Source organism: Phaseolus vulgaris, chromosome 1 (genome assembly GCF_051622355.1).
Source record: "Phaseolus vulgaris cultivar YP4 chromosome 1, ASM5162235v1, whole genome shotgun sequence".
NCBI classification, from domain to species: Eukaryota; Viridiplantae; Streptophyta; class Magnoliopsida; order Fabales; family Fabaceae; genus Phaseolus; species Phaseolus vulgaris.
The window spans coordinates 43,982,663-44,005,894 of NC_143498.1; the positions used below are offsets into that span (position 1 = coordinate 43,982,663).

The 23,232-nt window shown below is 36.8% G+C and overlaps 2 protein-coding genes across 3 annotated transcripts; both read left to right on the forward strand.

The window, feature by feature from the left end:
* The first annotated feature begins 7,849 nt into the window (after positions 1–7,849).
* Positions 7,850–11,219, forward strand: LOC137814224 (uncharacterized). The gene is given in 3 exon segments (XM_068616824.2): positions 7,850–8,767; positions 10,491–10,580; positions 10,582–11,219. Coding segments are annotated over 3 exon segments (1,239 nt in total). The 5' UTR covers positions 7,850–7,948; the 3' UTR covers positions 10,912–11,219.
* A 401-nt stretch (positions 11,220–11,620) lies between these two features.
* LOC137814223 (F-box protein At4g02760) lies at positions 11,621–19,804 on the forward strand. 2 transcript variants are annotated; one of them, XM_068616822.1, is made up of 13 exons: positions 11,621–12,122; positions 12,845–13,020; positions 13,498–13,695; positions 13,781–13,891; positions 16,546–16,631; positions 16,705–16,826; positions 17,461–17,525; positions 17,617–17,689; positions 17,766–17,828; positions 17,926–17,990; positions 18,089–18,166; positions 18,286–18,546; positions 19,157–19,804. In XM_068616822.1, exons 1-12 carry the CDS (start codon positions 11,790–11,792, stop codon positions 18,491–18,493), a joined length of 1,578 nt encoding a protein of 525 aa, XP_068472923.1. In that variant the 5' UTR covers positions 11,621–11,789; the 3' UTR covers positions 18,494–18,546; positions 19,157–19,804. The 2 variants fall into 2 exon arrangements, with proteins under 2 accessions (XP_068472923.1, XP_090159238.1); XM_090303112.1 differs by having other exon boundaries at positions 11,691–12,122; positions 17,766–17,832.
* Positions 19,805–23,232: the final 3,428 nt, after the last annotated feature.

Genomic DNA, 23,232 nt, shown 5'->3' on the forward strand with positions numbered 1-23,232 from the left:
ATAATTGTAATTCAAGTATTAAGTTTTAAAAATTTTAATATTCTATTCAACTTGTTTTTATAATTTAATTGAACCTTGTTTTAATTATATAATTAAACATGTGTTCTCATAACCCTGTTTTCACAAATTAATTTTATAATTTAATTAAACTTCATAAACACTAATAATTCAATAATACACACACAAAATTATAATAGAAGAAGAATTCATTCATTTATAGATTAAAGTTGATTCATCCAATGATCAAAGTTCAGATGTTATTTCAAAATATACTAAACTGATTGCATGAAAATGATAACTTCAAATTTACAAAATAACAATTGTTTCACATTTAACAAGACATATTTTAATCTGTTTTATTCTCTCCATTTGATCCTACAATGTTTTGGTTTGGTAATGGATCACCATTTCTAACATCCGATATCTTAAATAAATAAAAATGGGTTTAAAGTTATTCATTTTCAATTTTTAAAAAATAAATAAAAACAATATTTTAAGTATACTTGTTTATCTCACCTTTCCATTCACAAATAGTTATTCCAATACTTAGCTTGTCACTGAAACCCATTCTACAATCAATGGAAGCAACTATATCGAAGAAGCATTTGAGGTCAATTGGTGACACTCATAAAAGGCTTTCGCCTTGCTGATAGCATCTGCTGCAACATCACAAACCCCTGCTTGTTGGTTTTCTATGTGGCACTCCAGTTCGATCTGCATCTATATTCTTCAAACTATGTCGAGACATCTATAGCATTTCTTCTTCCATCTGCATCTATCTTCTTGCATGTTCTGCTTCCTTCCTTTATTCTTTTCCATTTTCTCTCTTTTTCCTGCAGGAAGAGCATAATTAGATATGCTAAGATTCAAGTGGCAATTTGATTTTGCACCGTAATCTTCAACCCAGAGTTGTTTTTATTGTGTCAGAGAAGTTGCAGACATCATCAACAGAAGATAGTAAATCTAAAAACTTTTATTTATCATATCTAGTCGAAAGATCTTAGGCACCATATAAACTTGGCTACAATATTGAAGCCATAAATTTCAAAGCCCAAAGTCTATCAAGAGTAATGATAAATGAGACAGAAATAAAACATACAAGTATTGACAATCATATTTGAGACACATAGAACCACCATGTTATGCAAAACTTCATATATCTTGCACATTTTACTACATACGTACTAGTAGCAGGCTAGCAACACAGCGTTGCATGATGGCCAATACTACATGAAAAATAAATTACACAACATTTAAACGAACAACCTATTTAGTCTAACTTTTCTTTATAAACACTTGTACGAGAAACGAAAGAAAAAATAAAATAAGTTTCTCTATAAATTAAAATTAGCTTATTAATCTCTTGACAAAGCTAATACTTACCGGACTTGCTGGAAGAGCATCAGGGGGCAGCTGATACTTCACTACAGGTGTGATTGTGGCATATAGATCACCTATCTTTAGACCCTATAAAATGAAGATTAAGCACATGAGTTAAAAACAACATCAACTAAAATATCTTATTTTATGCAATTTCTATCAGTTTCAGGGATTGAATGAAAGGGTTAATAATATAAAATGGTGCAACCCAACCCATCTCATTATCAGGAAATATTACGTGACATTTACAAAAGGTAAAATTTATTTGCATACAATAAGAATTAAAAACCAAAGAATTAGGGAGACAGGCGTTCAATGTTAAAGTTTAAAAAATAACAATCATGAAAAATGAGTAAAACAGTACAAGTTCTCTGACCTTTGCATCTCGATATATCGAATATCACTGGAGAACGAAATGAATTCTTGAATCTCGATCTTGGAAGTAACTGATGATTTGTTGCTAACCTTAACTGTAAACAAAAACAAACTAATTAACCTTGTAAAAGCAAGGAATTAAAAAACCCTAAATATTAATTAGTTTCAAATTGAAAGACAAACTAGAGATGTGAAGAGACCGATAAAAAAATTTACCAAAACACTCATTCTTCTGAAACCCTTTCTTAGTGTCATCATAACATTGCAATGTGTTGATTCATAAATAAGTGAAGGAAGAACATGGTTTCGAAAACTCTCCATTTTTTGCAAACTCTCGCACTTATTAGGCTTTGTTATCATTTTTGTAATATAATAAAATATTAATGATATATTTAACAAACAATAGTAGTGCAGTTTGATTACAACCTTTATTCTGGGCCACAAGATGAATTAAAAGGGGGGCTTTTAGGAGCCATTCAGAAAATAACGCTGCAATATGATGACAATATGCTCACTTTTCCAATCACTTCAAACAATCTTATACGCACTTTAGGAACCCATAACAAAGGTTAAAGCAAGGACCACTTAATTAACACTAAACCAAAATATATCAAACGATGAAGTGTGACCGAAGATCAAAGCTACTGATAAAGTGGGTAGCTATTTGCTTTGGGTTGTTATACGGGTTGTTAGTTTTTGTTTATTTCTTTGGCCATGTCTTTGGTCACTCAAAAGTTTCAAGTCAATAATACTTTTTCTTTTCTTCCTTACCAGTTATCTTTCTTTCTACGCTTCTTCACTCTTAGGGTTCATCAAGTCCCTTTTCTATTCTTTCTGTTTTCTTTTATGGTGTTAGAATTGCAGTGCCCCATTTACTCCAAAGTGCAACTTCTTTTGTCTTCTACACAGTGCTTCTACACCACCGTTTGGACTGAAGCTACAACACTTTCTACCATCTCCCGCAAGGCGCATCTTCATCTCAGTTTTGTATTAATCGTGTTATGGTATCAGAGCTTTTCAATTGAAGATCTCTACTGCGTGACCTTGTTTTTCTTGTTTCAATCTTTTTTCCCTTTTCCATCTTCTTTCTCAATCTGTCTTCAATTCTTGCTTTTCTGATTTTTCTTTTTTCTTATTGTTTCCCTTTACAGATATGGCGGAAGAACAAAATAAGACTTCTTCCTCCTCCACTCAAATGGAACAGTTGACCCCATCAGCCGGTAGTTACCTGTACTTGCATCCTAGCGAAAATCCTGCCACATCGTTGGTGTCGCCGCTGCTAGAACCATCAAATTACCATTCCTGGAGTCGTTCCATGTTGACGGCTTTGAGCGTGAAAAACAAAATAGAGTTGGTTCTCGGAATGCACCCTTGTCCAGCAAAGGATCACTCCTCTTACCCTTCCTGGTACAAATGTAACAACATGGTAACTTCTTGGTTAGTTCACTTTGTCTCTATACCCATTAGACAAAGTATAGTATGGATGGAAAAAGCTCTGGATATTTGGAATGATTTGAAAGTTAGGTATTCTCAGGATAATTTGTCTTGGGTTTCTGATTTACAATTTGAAGCTGCTTCTTTAAACCAAGGTGACCTATTCGTGACGAATTATTTTACTAAGCTGATGATTATTTGGGATGAATTAGACAATTTTAGGCCTAATCCTCTATGTGTTCATCAAGATACGTGTATTGTTGCTTCTGTCACATGTCAAAGAAAATGTGAGGACCAAGTTATGCAATTCCTTAGGGGTTTGAACGATCAATATCACAACATCCGATCCCATGTCTTGCTTATGGATCTGGTTCCTTCTATAACGAAAATCTTCTCCCTTGTGGTTCAACAAGAATTAGCTAGCAGTCATCTTGTTTCTAATATCAATAGTGCTAACTCTAAACATGTGAATTCTTCTGTTGTTTGTACCTTCTGTGATAAAATTGGTTTTCCCAGTCAAGATAATAGAACCCTAAAAAAATAGTGGAAATAGAAAACAATGTACCTATTGTAATAGAAGTGGTCATACCATTGATTCTTGCTACAAGAAACATGGTTATTCCGCTGGATATAGGTTTTATGATAATGGTCAAAATCACCAAGCTAATAATATGATTGTTGTTGATGATAGTTTTTCTGAGCATTGTTCAAAAGAATAGGAACACAAAGATAATCCCTTTACAGCTCAACAATATCAAATTTTATTTGAGATGTTCAAACAAAATGGCAATAGTGGTGTTGCCCAAATAAACCAAGTGGGATCCTTCTATGCAGATCCATATCACAAAGCTCTTAAGCAATCTTCAACGGGTAATACCATTTTAAATTCTGCAATTAAAAATGAATATTTTTGGATTCTTGATTCTGGAGCAACAGATCATGTATGCACTATTTTATCTGTTTTTACTGCCTATAGGAAAATCAAACCTATTCTTATTCATTTACCCAATGGAAATCATGTGTATGCTGATTATTCTGGAACTGTCATTTTCAATAGAAAGTTTTTTCTTAAAGATGTTTTGTATGTGCCTCAGTTTTCTTTCAATTTGATTTCTACTTCCAAACTTTGTCTACATCTGAACTGCCATTTGATCTTTTTCTCTACCCACTGTATTATACAGGATAACCTAACTCAAGAGAAGATTGGTTTAGTTAGTGCCAAAGCTTACTTGTACATGTTTAATTCTGCCATTTTTCTTTTTTCTGCCACGCTTAATATTGTTCCTTTTGTTCATTACATTCCTAAAGACTTTAATTTGTGGCACTATAGAGTGGGACATCTTTCTGATGAAAGATTACGTGTGTTGAGAACTCAATATCATTTTATTTCTTCTGGAAAAATACATTTGTGTGATATTTGCAATCATGCCAAACAAAAGAAACTCCCTTTTACTTTAAGCACTTCAAAAACTACAGTTGTGTTTGATCTTATACACATGGACATTTGGGGTCCTTGTTCTACAAATTCTATGCAAGGTTTCAGATATTTTTTTACTGTTGTAGATGACTTTTCTTGTTATACTTGGACTTTTCTCTTACATGCAAAATCTGAAGTTAGACAAAAGATTGTTAGTTTTATTGCCTATATTGAAAATCATTTTCATACTACTGCTAAAATCATTCGTACGGACAATGACCCTGAATTTTCTATGAAAGATTTCTTTTCTTCCAAAGGTATTATTCATCAAACAACATGCATTGAAACACCTGAACAGAATGACATAGTTGAACGCAAACACCAACACCTTTTAAATATCACTCGTGTTTTAATTTTTCCAGCTCATTTACCTTCTATTTTTTGGGATTTTGCTTTCAACATGCTACTTTCCTTATTAACTGCACTCCTACTCCGTTGCTGCAAAACATTGCCCCATATGAAAAACTATATGGTAAACCTTGTGACGTATCCAATTTACGTGTTTTTGGATGCCTTTGTTACTCTAGTACTTTACTAAACATAGAAAAAGTTAGATGATAGGTCTGTGCATGACATTTTTCTTGGATTTCCTGCTCTTACAAAGGGATATATTTTCTTAAATTTAAAATATCATCGTATTGAGATCTCAAGACACATAATCTTTTACGAAAATCATTTCCCATACATGTCGAAAAATGATAAAATGACAGTCCCAACAGTTTGTCTTTACCTATACCTTCAAATTATTATATCATTTATGATCTTTCTTTTGAATATGCAAATACTACACCTGAGGACACTACTCCACGTGAGGATATTTCTCCACATGAGGATATTACTCCACATGAGGATAATTCTCCGATTCAAACCATACCTGATGCACCACCTAAACGGTCTAGTAGACCACGACGACCACCCACGTACTTAGAAGATTTACATACTCAAATACCAAATGCAAGCAATGCAAGTTCTAAATACCCTATTCACAAGTTTCTTTCTTATTCAGCTTTATCATCTACTTTTAAAAACAGTGCTCTTTCTATATCCTCACACACGGAGACTCGAAATTATACTGAGGCTTCCAAGCACGCCTGTTGGAAGCAAGCGATGCAAAAAAGAGCTTGATGCTCTTACTACCAATCATACTTGGCAGCTCATCCCTCTTCCCGAAGGGAAAACAACCATAGGTTGTAGATGGGTCTACAAAATCAAACATAAGTCTGATGACACTCTTGATCGCTACAAAGCTCGCTTAATGGCCAAGGGTTATACTCAACTCGAAGGTCTTGATTTTATTGATACATTCGCTCCTGTCGCCAAACTTACTACCTTACGACTTTTTCTTGCGGTTGCTACTGCTAATGACTGGTATTTAAAGCAACTAGATGTCAATAACGCCTTTTTACATGGCAATCTACACGAAGACGTTTATATGCAACCACCACCTGACTTATCTATCCCTACACCTCAACATGTTTGCAAACTTCAGGAATCCCTTTATGGACTTCGCCAAGCTGGTAGGCAATGGTATGCTAAGTTATCATCTTTTCTCATTTTCCATAATTATATCTTATCATCTGCCGATCATTCCCTTTTTTGAAACAAGATAAAACCAAACTAACTGCTATCCTTGTCTATGCTGACGATCTTGTACTTACTGGCAACAATATCAAGGAAATCAATCACTGCATCAACAATTCAAGATCAAGAACCTTGGCGATCTCACATACTTTCTAGGACTTGAAGTTGCCCGAAACAGCAGTGGTTTACATCTCAGTCAACGTAAATATGTTTTGGATCTTCTCCCTGAGACATACATGTTAGATTATGCTTCAATGCCTACTCCAATGACCCACTCCTCTCGTTTGACATCTTCTGAAGGCATTCTCCTTTCTGAGAAAGACTCTTCTACATATCACCGTTTGATTGGCAAACTTATTTATCTCACTAACACAAGACCAAACATTGCTTTTAGTGTAAACAACCTCAACCAATTTCTCTCATTTCCAACTAAAGCTCATCAACAAGTTGTTTTTCGTATTCTCCACTATCTCAAAGGCAATCCAGGTTCTGGCATCTTCCTTCCCCGCAATAGCTCCATACACCTACGTGCCTACAATGGTTCAGACTGGGCTACCTGTCCTGACACCAGAAAATTTGGGAGAGTCTCTTATTTCGTGGAAATAAAAAAAAAACAGACTATCTCCGAGAGCTCGTCTGAGGCCGAGTACAGGGCACTTGCCACTACCACTTGTGAATTACAGTGGCTTACCTTCATTCTTCAAGATCTTGGAATTCCATACACTTAACCAGCCACGCTTTTTTGTGATAATCAATTCGCTATTCAAATAACTTCCAATCCAGTCTTTCATGAGCGTACCAAGCACATTGAAATCGACTGTCATATTGTCAGAGAAAAAGTCACTATTGGGCTTCTCAAATTACTTCTAATTTCATCTTCACTACAAATTGCCGACATCTTCACAAAACCTCTTGCTCTAGCTCTTTTTACTTAACTTAAATCCAAGTTGGGAATGCAAAATATCTACTCCCAGCTTGAAGGGATAAAGTGGGTAGTTATTTGGTTTGGATTGTTATACGGGTTGTTAGTTTCTGTTTATTTCTTTGGCCCATGTCTTTGGCCACTCAAAAGTTTAAAGTCAATAATACTTTTTCTTTTCTTCCTTAATAGTTATCTTTCTTTCTACGCATCTTCACTCTTAGGATTCATCAAGTCCCTTTTCTATTATTTCTGTTTTCTTTTAGGGTGTTAGAATTGTAGTGCCCCCATTTAGTCCAAAGTGCAAGTTCTTTTGTCTTCTACACAATGCTTTTACACTACTCTTTGGACTAAAGCTACAACACTTTCTACCATCTCCCCCAAGACGCATCTTCATTTCAGTTTTGTATTAATCGTGTTAGAAAAAAAAATCAAATTGTAAACTCATTCTCATTTCATCTTCCATTCAAAATTCATGGTTCCATTCGCAATTCGCCTTCCATTCACTCTTCGCACACCAGAATCAAGAGAGTATTCGATGACACTGTAAACTTAAATTTAAACGTTGTCACTTCCACCCTTTCACTCTTTCCCTATAATGACAAAAAACGCCTTTCACAATTTCTACCCTTTCAAATTTTAATTATTTTTTGTAATCACAGAAATACCCTCGACATGTCATGAATCTCAGCCACGTCAAATAATTTTTCTTTAATTTTACCCCGAAGGACTGAATTGTGATGAAATCACACTCTCCACCACCGCGTCATCACAAACCCTAGATGGATCTTCTGAAGCAAGAGCTTCTCAAGAAGCGCCAATCTCTGGCGCAAGACATCGGCGGCAAGAAATTCTTCAAGCGCTCCGAGATTCAACAAAAGGAAATCCAGAAACTCCGGGAGCAAGAGAAACGCGAATTGGAAGCCAAGTCGCAAAAACGCCAGACAACGTCCTCCGACGCTGCCACCGCCGCCCCCACCTCCTCGACCACTGCCTCCGCCTCATCTTCATCCGCCGCCGCCGCCGCCTGCACCTCCCTCACCGACGAACAAAACATCGACAATCTCGTCCTCCCGAAACCCGAGGTCATCCGTCGCCTCCGTTTCCTGAAGCAGCCGGTCACGCTATTCGGGGAGGACGACGATGCCAGGCGGGACCGCCTGAAGCACGTTCTCAAAGCTGGCGTGTTTGAGGTGGACAGCGACATGACCGAGGGGCAGACCAACGACTTCCTGCGCGACATCGCTGAGCTCCGGAAGCGCCAGAAGACCGGGATCATTGGCGAAAGGAAGCGCCAGAAGTCCGACGACGGCGCCGCAGAGGACCGCGAGGGTGGAGGTGGCGACGATGATTTGAGCGAGGGAGGCTCTAGTGGCGCCGATGCCGATAAAGATTTGAAGCGTATGAAAGCGAATTTTGAAGATCTGTGCGACGAGGATAAGATTCTGGTGTTTTTTAAGAAACTCCTGAACGAGTGGAAGCAGGAGTTGCACGAAAAGCCTGAGTCGGAGAAGCGCACGGCTAAGGGGAAGTCCATGGTTGCTACGTTTAAGCAGTGTGCGCGGTACTTGAATCCGCTGTTCAAGTTTTGTAGGAAGAAGGTGAGTTTTCTTGATCTTGTTTTTTTTATATGCTTTCCTTTGGATTTTGTTGAATGGTTGTGCGTGCGTTTTGACAACCCTTGTGTAATTGATATTGGTTTTGTGATTGGATGATATTGTTAACTGTTAAATGTTTGGCAGAATAACTCTACCAAATAGAACATTCTGAAGTATAATGCAATTTCAATGAAGAGAGACGGGAAAGTAAGCTGTTGTCATCATGTCTTCAGTGAAGTACATGCATGTCACCTAGGTGCAGGCGAGAGTGTGGTGGTATTTTATATTCTACTATGATTTTGGATTGGTAGGACTGGTAGGAGTGTAATGCCATTCTGAGAGTATGTGTGTGATTCTGCACAGTGGCAGTAGCGCTACAATGGAGTAGTGGCTCTAGGCTGCTATAGGATTCAAATAATGGCCCAAATAGCAGGTTGTTTTTGTGAGCTATGTTTTGGTTCTACCTTGGTATGGGTTTCAAAGCCCCAATTTTTCCTCTGAAACAAATTTAAGTTTTTATTTTGGGTGAAAATTCTGATTTCTCCGTATTTTCTATGGCCTCTTTAGCTCCAGAAACATAATAGGATTCGACACTCTTCTTCCTTGAGCGTTCCACACTTTTTCTTAAATTGGGTGCAGAGCATAATTCATCCTTATAAGCACTAGTTAGGTCATATTTATAGTGAGGGAGCCTATAGAGGCTGCAATTAGGCTGGCTAGGAGTAACTACAATTAAGATCTCTCTGTATCAGTTGCCCCTGTTTGATCTGTTCTCTCACGTCTTACAGAGTAATCTTTTTCCTGCATTCCATTCTTTCTTTTAATTTAGACTTCCTACTTCGGACACTGCTAATTTTGAACTAATTTATTATGTTCTTTTTCTATCAATTTAATTTAATTTCACCGTATTCTTTCATTTTTTGGACATCATCATATTACTGTCCAGCAAAATAATTTTGGAGATTTCGTGATGAATATGGCTGCTTGTGGTGCTGAGCAGTGCCAATAAACAGAGTTCATTACTTCTGAGCATTGACCAATCCCTTTATCTATCAGTTATAAGCGTATTTATGGATTTTACTGTATGTCTTTGGTAGCTTATGTTTTGTAGTTTTGGTGCATGTTTCGAAGGGCATTGGGTGTGATAAAAGGACCCAATCCTGGCTTCAGAAGAGCTTTGTTAGAATATGAGTGCTTATTGGACCCCATATCTATCCCCAAGGGCTTGAGAGAGCAAAACGTGCATGAGAATAGAATATGGTGACTTCCGGCTCTATTCACGGATTCCCAATGGCCCACACAACAATTCTGTTTGTCGATTCCATTTTGGGGCTAACATGTTTTGGAAGCAATATTGTTTGCGATTTTGCATAGTGCAAGTCGATAAAGCACCCAGTACTGACTGGGCGAGTGTAAGATATAATTGGCTTTCACTTTCCAATGTTTGTGTCCTTTCTAGAAGGATATAGATAGTAAGTGTCTCCTCCATTGGTTCTCCGTTGCTCTAGAGAATCAAAGGATTTACTGAGCATGGTTATAACCGTTGAATATTTAGCATATCTTTTGAAGGCTACGTTCCTTGTCTTACCAGTACATACTGTTTAAGTAATGGATATTGACTGAGCAGTAATCATAAAGTTTTATTGTTGACAAGGCATGTGTCAATTTTGCATATTTTCTGAAGCATTTAACTAATGGAAATGTATGCGGTGTGTTCTATTTTCAGGTTCTTCCTGATGACATTCGACAGGCACTGTTGGTGGTGGTTGAATGCTGTATGAAGCGAGATTATCTGGCTGCAATGGACCAGTATATCAAGCTTCAAGCTGGCCATCGGGAATGCACCCTGGCCTATTGGAGTCACTATGGTTGGTATTCATGAAAGATCTGCCCGTGAAAAGATCTACACTAACAGTGTTGCTCACATCATGAATGACGAAACCACTCGCAAGTACTTGCAATCCGTGAAGAGGTAAATGACATTTTGCCAACGGCGTTATCCGACATTACCGTCTAAAGCAGTGGAGTTTAACAGTTTGGCAAATGGCAGTGATTTACAGTCACTTCTAGCAGAAGAGAGATTTAGTGGGGTTAACCAGACATCTGAGGAGAGGTTTAGGATAATGCCTGCTCCAAGAGACAGCTAGTTCATCCATCTTTGCTGAAACGACATCATCATATGATGTATACTATCTATGTCCAATTGCTACTATCCTTCCTACGATCGGTTTGTTATGGCGAAAACATGTAAATATTCCGATGTTGTTTTAAATCAGCGAGCATCGCGGTTGGGCTTCATCCTCTTGGTTTTTCGGGCTCTGCTGCCTGAATCTCGTTTGCTTTGTCTGAAAGATTAATTAATTTATTTCGATAGCTATTTTGTAAAAATAGAGACTAAATTATACAGAAGTATTGCATAGAATAATTAAAATGTATCTTAATTATTTCTTTTCGAGCATCCGGTTTTTGAGTAACAAAAAAGAAAGACGGAGAAAATTTGTCGTTTTGTATAATATTTTAATACTAGTTTCTTTTTTTAAACAGCTGTCAGAAAGCACAGAAGATTGTAGGTGTATTAAAAAACAAAATAATGCCACATTCAGTTTTATATAATCTGTAGCTGTCAGAGTTTGATTAGGAGGTGCGTAACGAAGAAATAATTTTGATTGGGCATGGGTAGTAAACAAATGGGAGTGAAGTGACGTGGATTATATGTCATGTCGAAGGAGAGGAGAGTAAATAACAAAATAAAAAAACGTTGTCCGAGAAAGAACTAACAGAGGCGAGGAAAAGGTAATGTAATAAAAAAGAATTTAAAAATAATGGTTTTGAACAGATGGAGGGTTGTGAACCAATGGATGGTCCACGTGGCGCTAAGGCGACAGGCACCGGCACTGAAACGCATAGGATCTATCTGCGGTACATAGCCATAGGCACAGAATCAGAGAGGGTGAGGGTCGTGTGAATGTGAACAAACCAAACCAAACCACTCACTCACTCACTCTCTCTCACTCTTGCCGTGGGTATGGATTCCGTTGTCCTTCACAGTGTGAGTGCGTCATCAGCGTCATCGTCAATGGCGAAGCGTCCGTGTCCGTCGCAAAACCCTAGAGTGGAGAAGCTGAGCGATGTAGAGCGTCTTCTAGACGCGTTTCTTTCCCTCTCCGACCTCCCTTCTCTCTCCCTCGATCTCTCCTTCGAGAGGCTTCTACAATCGGCCCCCTCCGACTCCGATCTTATCGATCGCGCCCTCAAAATGGGTTCTCTCCTCCTTGACGCCGCCAAGCACTCTTCTCGGAAACGCGCTTCCAACCACAATTCCCTTGCCTGGCCCCTCCCTCCCGACCTCACCATCAAGGTCACTTTCGCTTCCCTCCCCTTCTTCTGGAGTTCCTTTTCCTTTTCTTATTATTTCAGTATGAATGTTACTACCTTTCCTCTGTTTCCCTTTCTGTAGATTCTTGTTTTGCCTTTCGTGTCGGTATGCTTATTAATTAAGTAGATGGATGTGTAGTTAAAGAGGGCTGATTTTTGTTATTTTCCCCCCTTCTCATAGTGAAGTTTTTTCTTTATATTATGCATGTGTAGTTTGAGAGTGCAAATGATTTTGCTGAATATAATTGGATCCGAGTTTTCTCAGTATCTGAATACGAGGATTATGCATAAAAAGTACATGCGGAGGAACATGCATCACGAGTTTATGGACTGCAGTTGCATTTTGCACAAACGATGGCTATACATGTTTCACCTGTTTTCATAGTATTTTTGAAGAAAGGCCAACATTTCAATTATTATTGGAAACTAATCATTGTTTTGTTGGAAAGACACCTTAATTCCGGTTACCCCTAATTCATCATAGTTGTGGTCTGTTTGGGGGCTGTGAATTGCAGCATATTTGCGGATGTGTTAATCTTTCATCGAGAGAATGGCTTAAAAGAGAGCTTATAAATTTTGGTCAGTCCTCATTTTACGAGCCGATTTATAGTGTTGAGTCCTAAGACCAATTTCTAAGAGTTTTAAATGTGTCCATGAAGTAATTGGTAAGTTCTTCCGAGTACTAATTTTGACTCCCATACACAGGTGTTCTCAATGCTAGATACCCAGAGCCTGTGCTATGCATCAGCTACTTGTTCAATGTTTAGCAAATGTGCTAAAGATCCTCTGTGCTATGCAAATCTTGATTTGACAACACTTGTTCCGAAGGTTAACAATGCAGTAGTTGCCACGATGATTCAGCGAGCTGGAAAGGCACTAAGGTTTGAAATGTTCTTTCCGTGCTATATATAGTTTTTGCTCCGGAGGGAACTTCATTTTACTGCCAATTGGTGCTTTTGGTGAATGCTTTGTGACAGTCCAAAATGAATCATGTACTGGACTGATCATTTTTCCTTACTGTACTTCACCTTTGCTCATATTGGTAAAAGGGGAAAAAAGGAAAGGGGAGGGGGGGCTATTTAGTTGCATATTGATTATTTGTTCGGTTGGTCTGGCTCACCTGGTTAGGTGCTTACATTTCATTAATGACTCATCTTTTATCAGCTCCTTTTAGAATTTGTGCAACTAGTTTCATCATTTTAAGTGAATATTACCATGTAAACTTTGTTAGCTTTCAACCAAAAATATTAACTGTTCTCATTATTTTACCTTGTGTTAATTTCTCGGTCCTGCATTACAATGTGATCTATCTTTTCTTTCGTTATTATATTCTCACATGTTATAATTCTGTTGATAAGGTCTCTTAAGCTTGGTGTTGTTCCTGGCGCTACTACTTCACTTGGATCTTGTCCACCATTTGTTTGTACCATCAGAAATGCTATTGTAGAAGTATCAAATTTTTCATGGAATGATAAGAGATCTCGACAGGGGAGGGAGTCATCCATTCTCACAAGATGCTGTTTAAGCCCTTTAAGCGGTGATGGTGGCACCCCAGGGTATTTTTTTTTTCATTGACTTATTAAATATTCAGTGTGTTTGGGTGATGTGTTTTAAATGGACTTCTATATTTTGTTTTTGTAGGGCTCTTTTAAGAAAGTTGCACTTGTATAATATTGAGAGAATGGATAATGCATCCCTTGGTGCAGCATTGTCAGCATGCCCATCTCTCCTTGATTTGGAAATTGTTGGGCTGTAAGTCTATTTACTTCAACTCTTGTTCTTTCCCTTCTTTTTGTTAAGCATTTTCTCTCTGCTAGTGGATAATGCATATGAGAATGTCATTGGTTAAAATGTGTTAAACATTAAGAAAATGTATCTCTTTTTCTATGATCAGTGAACTTCCATACAATCTGGTGTGGTACTATTTTAAAATCCATCTGCGATCTGCCATATTCAGGCTGGGTATTCTGGTTGAATTCAACCAGGAGTAGAATGAAAAATGATTAGAAGACAGTGAGACATACTGTCAGTAGACCTTTGAAGTGATCTAGAGGTAGATAGTGATACACTATGAATAGTTCTAATGTCGGTCATGCTGTGTGAGCAAGTCATTTCCACATGAGCAGTGTGTCAAAAGTTCAAAAAAATTCTGAGGTTTTGTCTGCATTTTCCAATTGTCTGTCAATACTTTGGGCAATGGCAGAGGACTATATGAGCCTGATAAAGCCTTGTTCAATCAAATGAGATGAAATACAGATCATGTGAATATGGCCCATTCAATTTTGGACTGATTTTCTCTTTGGCCGTGCAACATTATGGTCCATGCAAAGCTTGATGTTATCCTTGTAGCAGTGTAGTGCAACATTAACTTGGTGTTAATTATGCTTAAACTCATCCAAAATTGAGTCTCTTGTAGCAGAGTCTGGAGAGCTGGTTTAGATGTCCATGTTCGAGGGAAATGTACTCCCTATAAAAAGCAAGGCTGGTTCCCTTCCATACAAGTCTTTAAAGGGCGTCATTTTTGTTGAACCCACAGTCATTCCATTTGAATGATTGGGGCCACTTCTTATACCTTGTGAAATACCTCAAAAATCCAAACCTCTGTTTACCTCCTTGTGCAGGCTAAGCAAGCATAGCTTTTATTGAGTTTAGTTTCAAATCGTTTGAATAACTTTTAATAGAAAGGCCTCAGCAAGATTTGGTCCCTGTTTGATATAATGGAACTAGGGAACACTTGGTGCTTTACTATTTCAGATATAAAAATGTGGGCTGTCTTCATAGATGAGAAAGGATGACCTAAAGCCTAAACTGGGTATATTTGGGAAGTCTACACTCCATGCTAAGGTGTTATCCTTCCACTTTTTGGCCTTGGATTGATCATTGATGAAATCCATGGTGACTTCCCTCTACATTTGGGTCTGAATAAGCAATGGTTTGGTGCAGAAGACTGGCGGGGTACTGATTTTGATTCTTATTTCTCTTGTGTATTTCACATTTGACTATAAACTGCTGGAATCTTTCTTCATTCATTCCAATTAAATCATCCCAGATATTCTCTTACATGTTTGATTTCTGAACAGACTTAACTGTCCTCTTAATCCTATGGCTGATTTGTGAATTCTGATAGCAGGCTAGGAGTTCTAGCAGAAGTCCTTGGAATAACTAATCTGTCCTTTATAAAATAGCCTGCCATCTTCAAAGCATAACCTGGATGAGGTTTGGGGTCGTGCAATCAGTTCTCTTATGAACTGATGCAAACCGGAATTAGTCGGAACTTCTTCTTTACTTGCTCCCATTCAATTATGAAATGGTACTAGTAGAAGTCGTGTTCCATAAAAGTGCATCAGCTATCTGGTTGTCATTTCATGATAATAGTGGATTTCAAAACTAAAAAACCTAAGGTTTTGGAGGACCATGTGTGTTGGTCTGGACACATTAATGTCTGTTAGAAATTTTAAAATCCTTCAGTATGTAAGGATGATGAAGATGAAGTGCCTGCTCCATGAGATAATATTACTACTTCTAGAATGCAATCACTTTTCATGTACTGAATCCAGTGAGCTTTTTTGTTATAATGCTTCTCTTGTACCTTGATGCATGCATCCATCTCCACAATTATGTCTGTTAGAGATCCCACATTGATTAGATATATGATCAAATCATAGCATATAAGTGTGTATAAACCTCATCCTGCAAGCTAGTTGGTTTTGTAAGGTTGAGTTAGGTCTAAATCTACTTTCTAAGATGATATCATAGCCTATATTAGTAAGGTTTATTAGGCCTATTAGATCACTTGCTATCGGGACCACCCACAAATATCTAACTCCAAGACATTTCCAGTTCTTGGTGATATGGGGGGTCTACTAGAGATATGACCAAATTATAGGTATATAAGTGGTATAAATCTCACTTTTCAAGCCAATTTTCTAGTGTTGATTTATGCCTAAATCTACTTTTTAAGATTTTATTTTAATGCCTTGTGCCTCGAGGCCAATCAAAATTTCACTTTTTTTTTTTCCAATAATTCTGTAAAGGAATTTACTATTCTCCCATAATTCCTCATCAATTTTCTGTATTACTCCTAGAGTCCCAAAAATCACATGAACCTTTTGAAAGTCCTTAAACATGAAGATTATGAAACTCAAATTAATTTCTTATGATCTGGAATATGCACTATTTTAAATTCCATCTGCCATAGTTAGGATGGGAATACTTTCTGCTGTAAGTTTGACTACAAACATGGTAGATTTTATTGTTTTAAACTCTGGTGTGAACATGTGATTAGCATTTAATGTGTATCTGTGTCTGTCTTCTTTTTTTCACTATTTCATTTAAAGTAGAAGATCATTTCTAAATAGTGTTTGTTGATGGTCCTTTTCTTTCCTTCTTTTTTCCTGATATGCTAGCCATGTTGAGCTGAGACAAACACTAATGTCAGTAAGTGCAAACTGCCACTTGATAGAGCGTTTGTTTTTTGAGTCTTCTAAAACAGGTAACTCACTTTCTCAGCTAATGTTACCTTTTAGGGCTTTTAATATCTCTACTTATCTCTTTTTGATTTTCAGGTAGAGATGACAGCTTGAAAGCACAAACCTGTTTTGAGCTAGTAAACAATTGTCCTCATCTAACTTCTTTATCCCTTAGAGGGTTTAAACTACATGATTGCAAAGTTCGCGTATTGGTCAAGGTATGTTTTCATGAAAGTTGCAATTTTCAATGTACTATGTTTCAGATTCTTATTTTAGCATATTTTACACTTTGCAGTATGCACCCACTTGCTCTTGTTACTCCAGTGAATTTTTTTATTCATTTTATTCATTAAAAGATTCAAGTTTAATTCTATCTTCTATATTCAGTTTCTGCATTTTACTTTAGTTGGAAATTGTAAACTTGACTCCTTTTTATATATTTTTTTATTGTCTGCACCTTTTACACCCAAAAACTGTCTTGTGCTCAAGTTAGAGGCATTTGTGTGAACTTTTGCAGCCTGTAACGTATCTTTTATCATGGAGAGTTGAGATATGTGGATGTTTTATAATGTGTATGAGCTTAAATCTATTTATTTCATTGTGATTATCAATTACTGGTGGGAAAATTTGATTTTCTGAATAATAATTTTGCAATATTATGCGCTACATATTGGTGGTTATTGTGATACCTACAGAGGATTATATTAATATTCCATTTATGTGTGATTGGAAGCTACCATTTTGTTTTGGAGTTTGGACAATTAGATAGCATTATCCTAACTTTTCCTTTTCATCAAAGTAAAAGAAAAGCCGCATGTTCTCATAGTTATTAATTCTAAACTAAATGTGCAGGGATTTAGGAAACTGAAATATTGTGACTTTTCAACATCCTATTCAATCACTGGTAACTTCTTAAGGTCAGTTGTTTCTAACAAGGCTTTGCAAGAGCCTTTACATTCTGTCCATCTAGTGGGATTGATTAAAAAATACTAAAACCTATTTTTTCAGAAACCTTGGAAGCTGCAATGGGGGAAATTTACTTGAGGTCTTAATTTTAAGGGATTGCATGCATCTCAAAGAGGTAATGTCTCTAATACATTTATACCTTTTTCTCTTTTCACTCAGTTACCTCTGAAACATTAATACTTCATGTGCAGATGGAAGTCGCGAGGCTGTTGACTGCAATTCTTGCTGGAGATTTCAAATTTCTTGTACATCTTGTGGGTATATAGATATATTTTACCTTGCTATAAAATAAGTGATGTTTCAGCTTGACTCTCAATTTTGATTCTTGTTGTCACTTTTACCTTTAAACAGGACATATCAAATAGGGAAGGTTTAGCATCTGAGGCTGACTGGTATCACAGGTGCTACAACTCTAGGTAATGGTTATCACATATGATGAGTTTCTTGAATTACTTTGACTTTTTAAATGACTTATTTTTCTTCTCTATTTATTTACAAATTTGGGGTTGGATAGTATTATGCCTATAAAACAGGTTTTGGAAACGAGGCCTGATATGTGTCTGGTGGCTGAATATCCATCAGCAGAAGGAAGGTTAGAGTTTTCAGTTTGTGTATTTTTGGGTTCTGGTGCCCTTAATTTATTGCAGGTGGAGGGATTTTCTTATTTCATTCTATAATGGTCACCAATTGTGTTTCCTGATTGTCTCGCAGTTATATGGAGACATTTGATGCTGATATGAACAGTGAGATAAGTCTGCCCTCACAATTGAGTAGCCACACGTCAGATGGATCAGTTTTTATGAGTACATCTGAAAGCAGCTACAATAGTGATCAAGGAAGTGGCAATGAGGATGGTCAAGATGCCAACTACGTGATATACGAGGAAAGCTCAGATGAGATTGACTTTTTGTCCCTCTAGGAAATCCTCGTTGTTAGGCATCATTTAAGAAGGACAACAATCTAGTGAACTTGGTACTCTCTCTCTCTCTCTCTCTCCCTGTAGTTGCGGGTGCACCTGTGTGTTGGCGTAGGGTAGGGTGGGTTACAAGGGTGTGTTATGCATACAGGCAAACGTTATAGGTGCCTTGAGTACATTGGTGCAGAAAACAAAACTGGATAGTATTTATTGATATAATAAATACAAAAATCGTTTAATTCTTGTTTTTTGAAGGAATTGGAAATATTTAATTGGGGGTGATAAATGCTCTCTCTCTAGTGTCCTCAAGATACTTGCTTTTACCCTTTAATTTAATAGAAGCACTTACAAGGGTAGATTGGCTTGCTTTAGGTTTTAACATTCCACAACTATGCACTTTGAACAACTATGAAAGCTTACGCAGAATGATCTTTTGGTGACTGTCATGGTTGACACGTGACAAGTTTTGTTGTCTACTACTAGTATTCCCATATTGGAAATTAGAGATACCTAATAATTTGTGTCTACAAAAGGATTTGTTTCAATTTGATGCTTGGAAGTTAGTGCCTGTTTGTTTCCTTCTAAATTCAATTTTTGTTGGACCCATTTTATTAGCTTTGTCCGCCTCTTGGCGTTTCCTAACGGCGATTTGAATTTATGGACTAGGGGAGCTGTAGGGGAAGAACGATACCACAGGATGTGGGTGTCAACGATGGATCCTGGATTTTTCGACTTCCATCTTGTCCTTCTCCCTAATTGATGTTCTTCATTGTGGAATTTTCAATCTGGAGGACAATTGGAGGCTGGTTGTTATTTTAAAGTTGGCCTTTGTTTCCATATTTGCAATATTGTCAAAATATTGCTGTTTCATCGCGCAGGCTCCCCAAAAAAAAGAGAGGTTATTTTTCCTCGGCACCAATCCATGTAATGCTGGCATTTATTTTTGGTTCTAATGCAGAAGAGGTCTTCAATTATGTATTTTGTACCCCTTTTAGTCAATTCGCAAATAAAATTAAGTAAACACTTCTTTGTTTACTTTCTATTAGTAATGGGTAATAGGAGATGGGCAGGTCACAGATCACTCTGTGATGAATGAACATGGCCAGTTGATCAAACACATTCCTATTCATGAGGGGTGACATCCTTGAAAAAATGTATAACTCGCACGCAGAGTGCAGTACACAAATTATGGAATTGATGTAATATTCTTCCCTGCTCGCTCCTAAACATGGAAAAATTATTGCAAGTTCCTATGGAGCTATATACCTGGGGGAAATATTTACTGTAATGTAATGAAATTGATCTCTTATCTCATGACTTTCGAATGATTCGCATTGCAATATTTTGGTTTGGCGTGAGATAATTGAACCCTTTGGGTTTTTACAAAACAAGATGTAATTTTTAGTAGAGTTTCTTTTACATATTTCTGTAGGGTATATGTTCCTGCTACTTTATACTTTACTTATGTACCTCAATTTAAAATTGTACAATCTGAATAAAAAATTGCTTCTAAATTGTGTACAAGCATGTGACCTGTTTTCTCACTCCTCCCTCGTCTCTTTCATATTGGTCTACCTTCTTATTTCCTCGCGAGTGCCTTTCAGTTTGCCTCCTTGATTACCCTGCATTGAAATTCCAATGAAAGAAAAACACCCCTAAAAGAAACGATCATTCTCTGTCATGGATGATGCAAAATGCAAAAAAAAAGAGTAAAACCCATAACTCAGCCATTGAGTGCCAAAGGTTCAAGCTTTCCCTTCATAGAAATGAGTGTGTATTTAATAGGTTTTGGGAAACAACAGTAGATACTATACTACTTATTTCTAAGCAGTTTGGAATCAAGGAATAAAACGTGGGAGAAAAGACGCGGTCTGAGTCATACCAAGCGGTCAGTTTTACTCTCACTTTGGACCATTTAATTTGGTTTGGTTTGGTTTGGGATAAAAAAAGCGTATAACTTTTATGGAAAATAATCAGAAATATATTCACTATCACTGTTTTTACTGACACATGAGACATTTAGTTAATAAAAGGGCATATCTATTTTTTACTTCCGGATAAAAGTAAAAAATGACTTTTAGAATGTAAAATATTTTTAAATAAAAAAAATTCACATTGTATACTTTGGAAATCTAAAATGACTTCTAAATGTACAACTCGAAATATTTTTGGATTAGACAATACAAAAAAAATACATTTTTAACATTCAAATTGCATAATAAAAAAAACAAAATGAAAATTTTCATATTTGTAAGGTTGTAAAAGAAAAAGTATGAGCTGCAAAATAAAAATCCTAAACTTTCTCCACTTAACTCCAACCCTTCCTACAAGAAAAACCATATCCTAAAAGAAGAAAAAATGTAATTTCAATTTCTTCTGAAAAAAAGGCCTAATTAGAGGATGTTTAAATTCAAAAGATGATTTTTTTAGACTTTTACAAATTGATTTATGAAAGTTTCTGAATCATTGTAGTTATAGTTTGTTGGTTGAGCAAAAGTTTATATATTTTATAGGAGTATTAAGTGAGAAATTTTGATGGTAAGTATTTTATTGCACAAACAAACGTCATGATGATAAGTGCTCACAGAGTTAAGAATATAGAATAGGATTGAGAATAAGTATTTATAGATCTCTTAGACGACAACTTTTGGATTGGTAGTATGATTATCATTTATTGCTTCATAAATAGTCGATCAGTAAAGGCTCGTTGAGTAGAACGTTTTATTCATAATTGTTATTGATGATAATGAAAGCTCAATTATGGAATGTACATAGTTATCTAAGTTTTTTGACATTCTCAGCCTTGTGACGGGTAGGTATAATATGTAATTATTAGAAAAAAAATAAAATGGACAATATCAACTTAAGTATATTTTAAATACTAAAAAATTACAATATAATATAAGTGTCTAATTGCAAATAAAATGTGGACGAAGATAATGCTTTGGAATATGATTAATTGAATTGCAAAACAAAATGTGATTGATAAAATATATATTGAAATATTAATAAAATATCTCCTGTAACATGGAATGGAGGAGGAATGGAGGAGGGGTGCCAAGGACATGGAATGTAGCCAATTTGCGATTTTATTATAGTTAGTTGTGTTTCATCTGAAGTTTTTTCTTTTGCATACATTTCTCAGAAACTAAATATTGTGTTATTTTTGTTGCAAAATAAAGAAGAAGTATCATTCTGATCTGTGTTATGCTAAGGTGGGCATTCGTACCAAAACCATGGTAGGATTTTCACCCACCATGGTGTCGAGCAGAGTCTCGGCCCAAAAAATCATGGACTGGTTTTCACCCTCCATGGTGCCAATCTAAAAGGTTCGATCCAATACCAAAACCATGGTAGGGTTTTCACCCACCATGGTGTCGAGTAGAGTCTCAGCCCAAAAAATCATGGACTGGTTTTCACCCTCAATGTTGCCGACTTAAAAGGTTCGGTCCAATACCAAAACCATGATAGGGTTTTCACCCTCCATGGTGTTGAGCGGAGTCTCGACCCAAAAAACCATGGACTGGTGTTCACCTTCCATGGTGCCGATTTAAAAAGATCGTTCTAATACCAAAACCATGATAGAGTTTTCACCCACCATGGTGTTGAGCAGAGTCTCGACCCAAAAAACCATGGACTGGTTTTCACCCTCCATGGTGCCGACTTAAAAAGATCGGTCCAATACCAAAACCATGGTAGGGTTTTCACCCACCATGGTGTCGAGCAGAGTCTTGGCCCAAAAAATCATGGACTGGTTTTCACCCTTCATGATGCCGACTTAAAAAGGACAGGTAAATTATGACTAAAATGTTTTCAGTTAGACAGTATCAAGTTTATAATTAATTAGACATAGTCAGCAATAGGATGACCAATACTTAACTTACGTAAGAAAAGTTCAAATAGTAGAGATAGTAGTTAAAGGCAACAATGTAAATAACATAGTGGGCATAACAATTATAGTTGTTAAAACAACAAAATAGGACTACAAATTTAAGTTAAAGTTAAAAAGCAAAATACTTAAGAGATCGGTCAGAGTCATGCAGAAGTCTGGAGAGGTTCTTCTTCATCAACAAGTTGCTCGTCAACCACGCTTTTGAATGGGTCCATAGGAGAAGTGATAATTTGAATAATAGCCAGTAGGAGGACGACACGTGGATCTGGGAAGGTGAAACGGTCAGATTATGGGACGCAAGACATAACGCATTTAATGAGGGGTTGTGGAAAAGGCACAAGCTCGAAGGCCGATAGTGAAAGGGATCTACAATAGCCTTCTTTGCTTGCGCATAAGGCTACATGTTGGGTTATGGGCCTGGGCCGATCCTTTATTAAGTGTGAAGGAGGCCGATCTAAATATAGCGGGTGTAGTCCAACCTGGCGATCGAGTACAATTTGAAGCCAGTAGTAGCCTTATCTGCTTGCACATAAGGCTGGGGGCATGTTGGGTTATGGGCCTGGACCGACCCACCATCAATAAGGCAGGAATCCGATCTACATGAAGGAAGTTTCTTCCTGCACCCCTACATTTTTCTTCTTGCACCCCCACAAAGTTATGCAGAGATCAAACTATCCCTATTATTTTTTAAAAATCCTAAAATGCACTTGAACTGTATTTAATTTTTTGCATTCTGGATTATGAAATCTGGAAAAATTTTGGATTGGCACTTTCAGTAAAATTTCGGATCCACCAATCCATAATTCAAAATATACATTTCACATTGAAAAATCCATCATTCAAAAAAAAC